This window comes from Motacilla alba, chromosome 21 (assembly GCF_015832195.1).
Source record: "Motacilla alba alba isolate MOTALB_02 chromosome 21, Motacilla_alba_V1.0_pri, whole genome shotgun sequence".
In the NCBI taxonomy this organism is placed as follows: domain Eukaryota; kingdom Metazoa; phylum Chordata; class Aves; order Passeriformes; family Motacillidae; genus Motacilla; species Motacilla alba.
The window spans coordinates 3,909,637-3,921,500 of record NC_052036.1 but is presented as its reverse complement, the minus strand read 5'-3'; the positions used below and the strand labels follow the sequence as shown (position 1 = coordinate 3,921,500).

Genomic DNA, 11,864 nt, shown 5'->3' with positions numbered 1-11,864 from the left:
GGCCATCCACGGCAGGAGGAGGGTGCCGAAGCATGCCGCGGTCCATGGAGGACCTGCCAGTCTCCTCCTGCTGCGAAGAGCCGGGATGCGGTGTGGCGTGGCTAGTGCTTGGCTATGTCCCCCTTCTTGAGGATGATCTGTCGCTGCCAGGGCGCCAGCTTTGTCTCATCGTACCCGAGAGTCCTTAGCTTTTCCGACTGCTCCTTCTCCTTCTCCTCCTCCTCCCGCTTCAGCTTCTCCTGCTCTTTCCTGCTTAGCAGCAGAGGGCACAGGGCGCCGCGGTCACCAGAGCCGCGGGAGCCGCCGTGCCCGCCCACCCAGGGAAGGGGCTTGCGGCACTCACCGTTTCTGCTCCCTGCGAAGGCAAAGGCAAGAGCGCGGTTAGTAGAGCCGCGGGAGTCACCGGCTGGTGCGGCCTCCCCCGACCCCGGCTCACCTCTCTTCCTCCAGCTTCTTGCGCAGGATGTCCCTCCTCCAGGCCGGCATGCTGGCCAGGCGCGCCTCCTCTTCCTTCTCCTGCAACAGACAGCCGTGTTACCGGCACTGCCCGCCCTCACTGCCGGCACCGTGGGGCCGCAGGCTCATCCTGGTGCGCGGCACCCCATCCTTCTGGTAGCGCCCTCCTCGGCACGGTACCGGTGGGCTTCACCGGCACATGGCTCCGACGCGCCCCTCAGTGCCCACCTTCCGCCGGCGCCGGGAGGAGGAAGGAGCGCGTGGCGTGGCCAGCCCTTGCAGCACACCACAGCTTTATTGCACGACACGCGGGGGCCCACACTGCCCCGGCACCGCAAACGCCACACCAGAGGGGAGAGCAGCCCCGCCGCTGCGCCTCCCGCACAACACACAGCCACGGCAAGCGGCACACACTGCAACCTCGGCCCGGGGCCGCGCAGAACAGCGCCCAGCCTTCTGCCAAGCTGAGCTGCGCCACCAGCCACGGAGGCAGGCGAGCGCACCCGGGCACCAGCCCACAGCTGTCCCCTGAGCTTGCTGCTGCCCCGTGCCACACCACTGGCACAGCCTGCAGCATCCCGTTGGACTCAGGTGTCGAACATTTCTGCCTCCTTCTCCTTCCAGAAGGAGAAGCTGCGGTCAATGAAGCGGCACACGTCCTCCTCGCTGAACTCTCCCAGCTCCGCTACTGGCACTGCTGCCCCCTGCCCTTCCGGGGCCACGGTGGGGGGCTCTGGCAGGCTCTCTACCACTGCCACAGGCTCATCCCCAAAAAACTCCTGCACGAGGTCCTCAAAGCCGTCAAGCCAGTGGCGGTGGCCAGCCTCGACCTGCTCCAGCACGGTGCGGTGGAAACGGCGGACGCGGTGCCAGCTGTGGCTGCCCAGGCGGTCAAACATCTCGTAGCAGAGGAGGTGGCGGAAGCGCCGCTCCTCGGGGCTGAGGGGCATCTCCAGCAGCTGGAAGTAGCCCAGCATGAAGAGGTCGAGCGGGAGGCTGTCGTGGGGCATGGGCGAGCCGCCGACGTGGGGCAGGAAGTGTTGGGGCCAGTACAGCACTGTGGTGCGGCTCAGCCGCCGGATCTGACGCCCCGGGACCCGGCGGGCAACACTCCTCCAGCGGGCCAACAGCCGCCCCGCTGCCGGTCGCCGCCTCCCCGGCCGCCAAGGCCGCTCCTCCCCAGGCGCTGCCGCCAGTGCCCGCTTCTTCCAGTGCTCCAGGAAGAGGAAGACGGCGCGCTCCTTGCACCCCTTGGTGCGTTCGTGTGGGCTGCTTGCCTCTGGCAGCGCTGGCCTGCTCCTCCGCAGCGCCCCATCCCCGTATTCCTCCTCCAGAATGGGCCGGCGGGTGCTACCGGGGGGCTGCACCCGCTTGCGCTTAGTGACCCTGGGGACAGGTGCGGGGGGTCCCCCTGGCCCCTCGTAGTTGGCCTTGAGGCTGCGGACAGAGACACCGCAGCCCAGGATCTCGCTCCGGGCGTCGTGCTGGGCACCGGGGCCGGCCCCTGCTCCCCCCGCCCCAGGGCCCTCCTGGCCCCTCAGGGTGGCTGGGGGCGCGGCCGCTCTCCTCGGCAGCGGGGGGGACTGGCTGCCGCGGGCGGGAGCGTCCTCGTGGGCGAGGGCGAAGCGCCGGGGTGCCGGGGGTGCGGAGAGGGGCACGAGTGGCAGCAGCTCCTCCTCCGGCCCCCCTGGAAGCGGCTGCCCCGGCTGCGCCTCGTGCATCACCCGCAGGCTCCCCAGCTGCCTCTCCAGGTGCTGCATGTCCTCCTCCCGCATCGGCTGCCCGGCGGGTCCCGGTATGCCCCCGCGGGCAGGCGGCCCGCGCCGGCACAGGGGCGGCGAGCGGTTCCCAGGCTGCGGCGGGAAAGAGGGCAAAGGGGCTCTTGAGGCCACGCCGCACGCACCTCGTGCCACTGCCGCCGTGTGCGGCATCCCCGGGGTATGACACCCCTGCATGCAGGTAGGGTGGTCCCCGGCCCAGTTAGGAGCCAGAGGCAATGCCACGCACGCCGTCTCGCCAGGTCCTGAGCTGCTTGGGCCATGCCCGCGCCGCGCTCGCCGCCGCAGCACGTGGGACCCCCCTACCTTGCGCCGCTGCTCCTCTTCCTCCTGCATGCGGAGCTGCAGCTTGCGAACCATCACCTGCCGCTTCCACTCGGGGATGGGCCGACCGTGCTCGTCCTGGCTGGGCACCAGCGCCTCCACCTCCACCGCCGCCCCAGCGCCTGCTGCCGGCACCGGCGAGCTTCCGTTCAGCACTGGCTCTGGAGAGCCCCCTGCCAGGCAGCGTGGCGGCCCAGCAGCCTCGGGGGTGGCCGGCGGGGTGGGCGTCCTGGTGGGTGACGGGGAGGACACTGGCGACTCTGCCTGTGGAAGGAGGGAGGGAGGGCGGTGGGCACTTGCCGTGCCGAGCTGTGCCGCGCCACCGGCTCCCCTGGCCCCCATCGCCACCTACGTTGGCCCCTGCCTGGCCGCTGCCGGAGAAAACAGTGGTGAAGCCTTTGCTCTGTGGCGTTGGCTTGAGGCTCTTCCCAGCTTTGATCTCGGCCAGCAGCTCCGAGTTGTCGCCGGTGGGGGACATCATGTTGAAGGACTTGGTGCCTGAAGGGAGGCAGAAGGGGCAGTAAGCACCCCGCTAGCACCATCTCCCTGCTCCTGTGAATCCCCCACCAGCTCGCAGGGAAGAGGGGTGGAGGGGTGGCTGGCTGACTGCCCCCTCCGCGCCATCCAGGAGCCCCTGGAACACCCCTGAAGCAGCATCCGGACACCCGGCTCAGCAGTCCACAGGAACAGCACATCACCAAACTCCTGGGTCCATCAGACCCCAGTGGAGCAACCCCCCAGCACTCAACAGCCTGGCACCCCAGCTCCACAGATCTGTGAGACCAGCACTCCAACAGCAGCTTACATGGTCCATGCCACCCTGCTGCAGCAGCACCCCAGCACCCCAACACTCAGCTGCAAGGATCCCAGCCTGGCCCCAGCCCCGAACGCCACTCCATGCCCCCGAGGCACTATATTGCGACAGAAGTGTGCCTCTGGAGGGATGGCTCCGTGGCTGGTGGCAGCCCTGCCACGGCAGGACGGCTCCTACACTCCCCTGGCACCTCCCGGCAGCGATGCACCGACAGCCTGAGCCAGATTCCCTGCCAGCCCTGTGCTCAAAGGGCTGCGTGGCACCTGCACCCCGGGGATGCTCTTCCCACTGCTCATGCCACCCGCCTCGAGAGCACCCACCGTCCGTGCCAGCCATGCGTGAGTCCCTAGCGGCCCATGGTCCCGTGCCGAGGCAAAGCCCCCTCCCCGCGGCCGGCGCCCGCAGCTCGCTGCGCTCGGCTGCGCCACGCCGGAGCCAGAGGGCTGCGGGTGCTGAGGGCCCAGCGGGACGTGCGCGCTGCCATCCAGCGCCGGCTGAGACCCCCCGGTGCCGGGAGCCGGCGCTAATAAAGCGGGCGCCGAGCGGCGGCCAAGCCCGCCGGCTGCAGTCAGCGGCGGGGGAGCGGCCGGTGCGCTCACGTGGCGGGGTCACGCCGGCCGGCTGAGCGCGAACAAAGGCGCTCTGTGTGCGGGGCCGCGGGGCCGCGGGGCCCGGCTGCCTGCCCTGCCCTGCCCTGCCAGCCCTGCCCGGCGCCTTCGGCAGCCCCGCGCCAGCGCTCGGCTTCCCGCGTGGCACCGCCGGCCGGCGACGCGCGGCGAGGGCCCGGCGGCCGGAGCGGGGGTGACAGCCCCGGCGGCCATCGATGCCCCGCGGCGGCAGCGCGGGGCCTCTCCGGCCGTGCCCCGCGCCAGGGCACCCCCTGAGCAGGGAGGAGCGTGGGGTACTTACTCTTCATCTGCCTGAGCGCCTTTCCTCCTAGGGAGAGAAGCAGAGAGGCGGCGCGGGGCGCGCGGCAGAGGAAGGATTTGGCCACCGCGAGACAAGAGAGAAGAGAAGCGGCCAGCAGTGAGAGCAGGCAGGGGCGAGCGGGCGTGGGAGCCCCCGCGCCGACACCGGAGGAGAGAAGGACAGAGAGGCTGTCAGGAGCCGCGCGGCCCAAGTGCCGCGGGAGGAGACGAGCCAAGGAGGTGAATGCCACAGTGCAGCCAACGGGACAGTGCCCAGGATCACTCCCCGTGCCCACCCGGCACCCTGCCACTTACTTCCCGTAGAGGAGGAGGAGCGGCGGGGGCCGGCGGGAGTCTCGGCGAGTGGGGGCGGCGGTGGGGGCGTCGGGCAGGCGGTGTCGGGCAGCGGTGGGGGCGGGGGTGGAGGCGGCAGCTCGGCACCAGACTTGCTCTCCCCATTGCTCATGGTGTCCGCCGAGATGGATGATGCCTGGAAGAGAGCGCGGGCAGGCGTCGCTCGGTGCCCGTGCCACTGAGCTGTGCACAGGCCCGCGGCGCAGGGCTCACCTCCTCGGTGTGCGCCATTCGCTGGGGGCCTGGCTGCTCGGCCGCAACGTGCCCCAGGTGCTTGTAGTAGTCACCGGTGCTCGGCTGCTTGCCGAAATTCCTTGACCGCCTGCTGGAGTCGGCCCGGCGCAGGCCCTCGGGACTGCTGTCACGCGATGCCAGCTGCAATGGGAGCCCACCTCAGCCCCGCCGTGCCCGGCTGTGACCGTGGCACGGGGCCGTGGTGGAGTAGGACCGTGCCAGCGGTTTGCCTTGGGGCAGATGCGGAGCTGGGACGGACAACAGGTGCGTGCCCTGGGGTCTGTTCGGCAAACGGCTCTGCCGGGGGCTGCGTGCCATGTTGGCAGCGTGCGGCATCAGTGCCTGGCACTGTGACCCCATAGCCTGCGCCCAGGATCCTGTCCAAGGCTCCCCCGGGATAACCCCCTGGGAACAGGAGTGCCGAGCCCCAGCCCCGCGGATTACAGGAAGCTTATCCCGCGCGGGGCTGGGGCCCGGTTCCAAACCTCCCTCTGAACAGGGCTCTCAAGCAGCGCAGCCTCAGCTCACCCCGGCGCATTCCACAGCGGCTTTGCGAGTTGTGCTGCCGAGTGCTGCGCTGCAGGGGGCTGTGCCTGCTCCCTGGGCTTGGGGTGCCATCGTGGCATAGCCCTGCTCCCCTTGCTCGGGGCCCCACTGTTTGCATTTCCCCTATGCCACCTCCACCCATGGCATTTTGACGGTGAGCCCGGGTGCTCGCCGCCACCGCCACCAGCCCCAGCTAGGTCAACAAACGCCAGCTCGGTGCTTCCTACTCCAGCTGCCCTGGGAATTGTGCCAAGCCTGGCTCCCACTCCGGCAGTCCCAGCCCCGCTCTGGCACAAGGGTCCGTGCCTTGAGCCTCATTTCATGGGGCACCGACACCGCTGTGGCACCGCTCTGCCACACGCCCACACCTCCCCAAGGCAGTCCATTACTCCTGTGAGCACTAAAGAGCCAAGGCCATGCACAACGAGCACTGTGGGGTCCCAAACCCGCCACATGCCTGGCACACACTGCTCTGCTGAGACCCCCATCCCATGTGCCCCGTCCCTCACAGTGTTGGGCTCTGCCAGTGTCCTGACCATGCCCAGAATGCTGTCCCCAGTGAGGCAGTGAGAGCCATGGTAGGGGGTCAGGGCAGCCCCAAACCTACTGCATCCTTATGCCCCCCCAGCCCGCCATGGAGGGCTGCACCCCTCTTACCTGTGCACGCCTGGCTGAGCCCTCTCAGCTCCTGGCAGCGCTGGCTGTGCCACCCGACACCTGTGGCGCGGGCGACACCGGAGCCGGCCGCTCGGGTTACCGCCTGCGCAGCTGCCCACGCCCAGCTCGGCACGGTGCCTGTGGTATCGCCGGGCCGCCTGGGCGCGGCTGCCATGGCATGATGCTGCCGGGTGCCCCAGCCAGTGCAGCAGTGGAGTGGGCCCACCCAGTGCCATGGAGCCACCAGAGCATCACTGGCCCCAGCTTGCTGCATCCTCGCTGCTGGTTGAGCCCCAGCCCCCCCAGTGCATGCCAGCGTTGCAGGCATGTGGCCTCCAGCTGGGATTGTCCCCTCCCGGTGCAGGCAACAACTGCTCAAACGGGATGGGTGCCTGGTGGCATGTCCCTCCCGGGTGGTATGTCCCTTGAGCTGTGTGTGGGGCATGGTGCAGGGGACAAGGTGCATGGGGCCGTACCTCTCGGCGCAGCGCCTGGCTCTCCACATGCCGCAGGTTGTTCTTGGCCCTCACGTAGATGTCAGCGGTGTGGGGGGCAGCGGGGGGCGCAGGTGCAGGGTAGCCAGGGGGTGGCGGGGGTGGCCGGGTGGTGGGGGGTGGGGGTGGTGGCGGGGGGAAGGCAGGGGGTGGCGGCGGCGGGGGACCCTCGCCTGCTGGGCCCCGGCCCCGTGGCCGCATCTCAGGGTCCAGCATGTCCATGTACGCCTGCATGTCCGCCAGCGCCGGCTCAGGCACCCCTGCGCAGGGCAGGGGGTCAGGGGGGGCTGGACCCGCACCCCCCGCCCCGCGCCCCCTGGCCCCGCACTCACGGGCGGCGGGGGCCCCTGGGGGGCCGCCCCTCTTCTCCCCGGTGCTGGACTGGCTGGAGTGGCAGGAGTCGTAGTTGGAGAGGGTGCTGGCAGGGGAGCCCACCTCGAAGCGCGCCTGGGGCACCGACGCCGTGGTGTTGGGCGATGACATGCCCGAGTCGGGCTGTCGGCATTCCCCATCCGCCGAGGGGTCTCGTGACAGCACGCGGTGCTCCACGCTCTGCTGGCACAGCCGAGGGGTCAGGCAGCGGGGCAGGGGTGGGGAGGCCCTGAGTGCTCCCTGTGTGCTCCCCACGCCCTCATCCCTGGGCACCGCCGTACCATGTTCTCCACGGTGCGCAGGTACTGGGCGCAGTGGCTGTGGCCGTTGTAGTCGGCGAGGTCGGCTGCTGTGTAGCCATCCTGGTCACGGATGCTGAGGTCGGCACCGTTCACCACCAGGATCTGGCAGCACTGGGGAGAGTGGGGGTGCACGGCAGGGCTGGAAGGGAGGGCTCCCCCTTGCCCTGACACCCTGTTGGCCACCAGCACCCACCTCCAGCTCGCCATTCTCGGCGGCATCGTGCAGCGGCGTGCCGCCCCAGCCGTCGGCAGTGATCTCCCCACCGTGCAGCAGCAGCCAGCTCAGCACCTTGGCGTGGCCACGGCTGGCAGCAAAGTGCATGGCCGTGGCCCCCTCGGCGTCCCTCTCCGACAGGCTCACCGTTGTGAAGCTCATCTGTGTGGGCAGGTGGGCTGAGCACTGGGGCTCTGCGCCCTGTGCCGTGCCACCGCACTGTGCCACCACGCCGTGCCGTGCCTGGACGGTGCTTACCAGCCATACGATGACGGTGTTGTGGCCCATCTGGGCGGCGGCGTGCAGTGGGGTCATGCCATCATAAGCGCGTGCGTGGGGGTCAGCCCCACAATCCTGCACCAGGTACTGGATGATCTCCAGGTGGCCTTCCTGGCAGGCGAGGTACAGCGGGGTGGCCCCCGTCTTGGTCTGGGCACTCAGCGTACTGCAAGTGGGGCACAGCGCCCGTCACCTGTGGCCACTGCTACTGCCAGGGCTGGGACAGGGGGCAGGCAGGATACAGGGATGTGGGGGCTTGTGGGACACAAGGAACATGAGCAGGTGCAGGGGAAACAGCTGTGGGCAGGCAGGGCAGTGCCAGGGCTGGGAGCTGTCCACCCCATGGCTTCCCATAGGTCCTCGTGCTGCTGCAGTGGCTGCAGCTGCAGCGGGAGGTCACTAAGTTAATCAGCCTGCTTAGGCTAAGCTCCTTCCTCCGGCTGTTTTTGGACACTGCAATTTAGTCGTATTTTAAAGTAAGCTGCTTACACAGCACTGGCCGTGGAGCCGGCGGGGAAAGGCCAACCCGCGCCATGGCGCTGCCTGGCCCAGCTGCTGGGTGCTAGTGTCCCCTCACTGCCCCAAAAGGCCTCGGCATCCTTGTGTCTCTCATCCTGAATTGTGTATCCCAAATTGTGCGACCCAAATCCTGAATCTCACATCTTTTACCCCACATCCCCCATAGACCCATATTCTGCATCCCACATCCCTCATCCTGCCTCCCGACCCCACAGGAAGCTGTTTTATTAAGCGCTCCATAAAAAAAACCTGTTGAATATTTAAAAAAGGAAGAGCAATAAATACTCTGCTCTGTTATCGCAACGATCGCAGGCCCTAAATAATTGATCCCTGTAACCGTGAGACGGGCTGTGGCCAGCACTCCCGTCCCGCTGCGCCTTGCGTGCCGTGCCACCGAGTGCCTGCCCCGTGGGCCAGCAGTGCCAGGCTGGCACAGCCCTGTGTGCTCCCCGAGCAGAGGCTTGGGGCTTGGGGCGGTCGCAGACCCGGGAGCGCGGGCACAGGATCAGTCCCCGATTCCCATTTCTCAGTAATTGGGAAGGGGTTAAGCCACTTGGGCACCACCGCTAAACTGCTTTGCCAGATGGCTGAGACCCCACGCTGAGCCACCGGCTGCCGGGGGCCCACAGGCCGATGCGAAGGTGGGCTGGGAGCGCCAGCATCCCGCAGCGGCACCAGGGATTGGATTTCACAGCTGTAACGGAGCCTCCGGGCAGGCGCGGGGCTGGGAGCAGGGCCAGCCCTAAATAATTCAGGGGGAAGGCGGCGACAGCAGCGGAACAACCCCGGCAAGCAGCGTGAAAGGCAACGCGAGTGCCGTGCCACACCTGGGCTGACACAGTGGGCATCGAGCAGCAGCAGTGACTGGTTTGGGGCTGGGCTTGGGCTGCACGGGTTAATCCCAGAAGTGCTCAGGGCTAAGCTGGCACACCTGGGGCAAGGAGATAAAGAACTGGGGCTGGGACAGCTCTGGCTAGTAAGTGCCATGGGATCTAGGGATCTCTGTGGCCCTGCCAGGAGAAAAAGATGCAGGGCTCTGGTGTTGTGGCACCCAGACACAGAGGGGGTGCCGAGTGCTTGTCCACATCCCGCTGCCTCAGGACTCCCTGGATGTGGGAGAGCTGTGCAATCCCTCTCATCCACAACCCTGGAGCCTTACAGGGACAATATGGAGCAACAGCGCATCCCCCCGGCTCCGCTTCGGCCGGGTCTGTGGGTTATTTCTAGTGGCCTCTGCCCACCACAGGAAATCGGATTAGCGGCCACCTAATCACCTGCTGCAGCCTCGTGGCGAGGCCCGGCATCGCGGGCCCTGTGGGCTGCCATGCCATGTAACCCGGGGAGCAGCTCGGCCCCAGGTACCGCTCGGGAGGAGAAGCGGCGATGCTGCCGCGACGGAGCCGTCTGAGAGAGGCTGCCCTGTCCAGCAATGCCCACGGACCTGGGCAAGCGGAAAGGTCGTCTCCGGCGCGGGGAGCAGCCTCTCCTCGGCGGTCAGCCTAATCCATTTACATAACAGCGGGCGGACAAAGGCGGCTGTGTTATCGCCCCGCGCCAGGAGCCGACTCAGCGGCCAGTGACAATATTTCTGCCAGCGCTCGCCCCTCTCCTCCTCTCCCTTTCTTTCTGGGCCATAAAGAAGGTGCAGCTGGCTGCCCAGCCTGATAACATGGCCGCGTTGCCCTTGGAGCTGGGGGGTCAGGGGGGGCTGCAGCATTCGTCCCCAGTGCTGGCACCTTGCCCAGTGGCTGGAGGGAGGGTTGGGGCCACAGCACCCTGTTCTCCCACTAGCCCCTCTCCTGCTGGTGGGTGCCAAGCTTCCGGCAGACCCTGTCTCGCTGCCAGCAGTGGGGGCCGTTACCTGGGGCAGTGTCCCAAAAGGAGTCGCAGGGAAGGGAAATCCCCTTTCACCGCGGCGTAGTGGACGGGCAGCGCTCCCGTGTTGGTGGCTGCCGTGGGATCGCTGCCTCCAAAGCGGAGGAGCCAGTCGATCACCTCATGGTGACCGAAGCGGGCTGCCAGGTGTAGGATGGTGGCACCAGAGTTGTCTGTGTCCTGCAGGAGGAAGTGGGACGGCTGTCAGTGCCAGGCACCAAGCCCTTCCGGCAAGGGGGTTGGGGACCGCAGGCAGCCGTGGGGCATCCCCCAGCCCGGAGCTGGTGCCAGGCGGGTGGGGCGGCCAGGGTGGAGTTCTTGTCCGTGCGGAGCGGGGCCGGAGCAGGAGCACAGAGCATTGGAGCGACCGTGAGACCAGCGCGTCTGCCCTCCGTCAAGGGCCTGCGTCCGCACACAGTGAGTGCAGCACAATGCCCTCCTTGTTCTACCGGCCGCGGAGCCCCTAACCGCGGGGACTTGCCGCCGAGCCCCGCTGTGCCGCCGGCCCGTCCGCCCTCCACGCTCGGTGGGGCGCGGGTAGCGCTGGCCCCCGGCCAGGAGGTCGCCGATGAGTGCTGACCCCTTCCTTCCCGATTAATCTCCGTTCCCAACCCCGCCGCCGCCTCCTCTTCCTCCGGCCGTCACATGTCTTTAACTCTCGGCCGGCCCCGGGGCAAGCCGCTTACCGCCGCGGTCCCGCCGTTGTGTAACCCCGGGAGGGGGCGGCAGCCCCGGGGAATATGTGCTGCCCTCGCGGCTGAACCCCTCCGGGATGCCGGGGACTCTCCGGGTCCGTGGGATGCCGGCCGCTATGCACGGCGGAGCCCTGCCCGTGCCGGCTAGGACGGACCCACGCTCGCCGTCGGCAGAGTTGGAAGCGCCACGCGTGAACTTCTCCCCGCGGCCACAGCCACCCACACGGGACCGCGGAACGCCTCCCCGGCCGCCCGCGCCACCGAGGGACCCTCCGCCGCCCCCCGCGACCCCGCTCGCACCTGCACGCCGCAGCCCCCCTGCGTGAGCAGCCACTGGAGACAGGCGAGGTTGCCGGTGGCGGCGGCGTCGTGGGCCGGCGTGGCCCCGTTTCGCGCCCGCGCGTCCCCCGCGGAGCGCGGCCTCGGCCGCCAGGTACCGGAGGCAGGCGAGGCGACCGGCGCGGGCAGCGTGGTGCGCGGGGGGACGCGCCCAGGGCGTCCCGCAGCCCCGGCCGCAGTAGCCCGGCCGCCCGCAGCCCCCCGCAGCGCCTCCACGTCTCCCTGTCGCGCCGCCTGCAGCGCCCGCTCCAGCGCCATCCCGGCGGCGGCCCCGGCCCCAGCGGCCCCGGCGGCGGCCCCGGCCCCGGCGGCCCCGGCCGCCGCTTGGCACTGTGCGGCGCTCCCGCCCCGCCGCCCCCCGGCCCCGCCGGCTCCTCCTCTCCCTCCCCCGGGGCCGCCCCTCCGCCCGCCCCGCCCGACGGCGCGGCGATTGCCCGCTGCTCGGGACCCCCCGCGCCGCTCCCCCTGGCCTCTGCTGGGGCAGCCGCGCTTTGCCGAATGGCGGACGGGACCAGGACGGGGACCGGTGCAAGTGCGGGTGGACCCCAAAGCAGACCGTTCGCCGCTGCCTGTCCGCGGCCTTGTGTAGCGGCCCCACGGGTGTCCCCTCCCGCCGCCCGCCCAGGCAAGAGGCGCGGCAAAGATGGGCTCCCCCGGCATCCTCGACGTGCTCTGCCGGTCCTAGCAGCGCAGGCAGAACGGGG

At 69.2% G+C, this 11,864-nt stretch overlaps 1 protein-coding gene across 1 annotated transcript; it reads right to left on the bottom strand.

Moving 5' to 3' along the window:
- Positions 1 to 522: 522 nt before the first annotated feature.
- On the bottom strand, positions 523 to 11,418 carry ESPN (espin). The gene is given in 16 exon segments (XM_038159702.1): positions 523 to 2,309; positions 2,541 to 2,822; positions 2,911 to 3,056; positions 4,282 to 4,308; positions 4,596 to 4,770; positions 4,848 to 5,009; positions 6,548 to 6,825; positions 6,898 to 7,117; positions 7,219 to 7,350; positions 7,433 to 7,615; positions 7,712 to 7,898; positions 10,113 to 10,306; positions 11,122 to 11,229; positions 11,231 to 11,302; positions 11,304 to 11,360; positions 11,362 to 11,418. Coding segments are annotated over 16 exon segments (3,546 nt in total). The 3' UTR covers positions 523 to 1,043.
- Between the last annotated feature and the right edge of the window lie 446 nt (positions 11,419 to 11,864).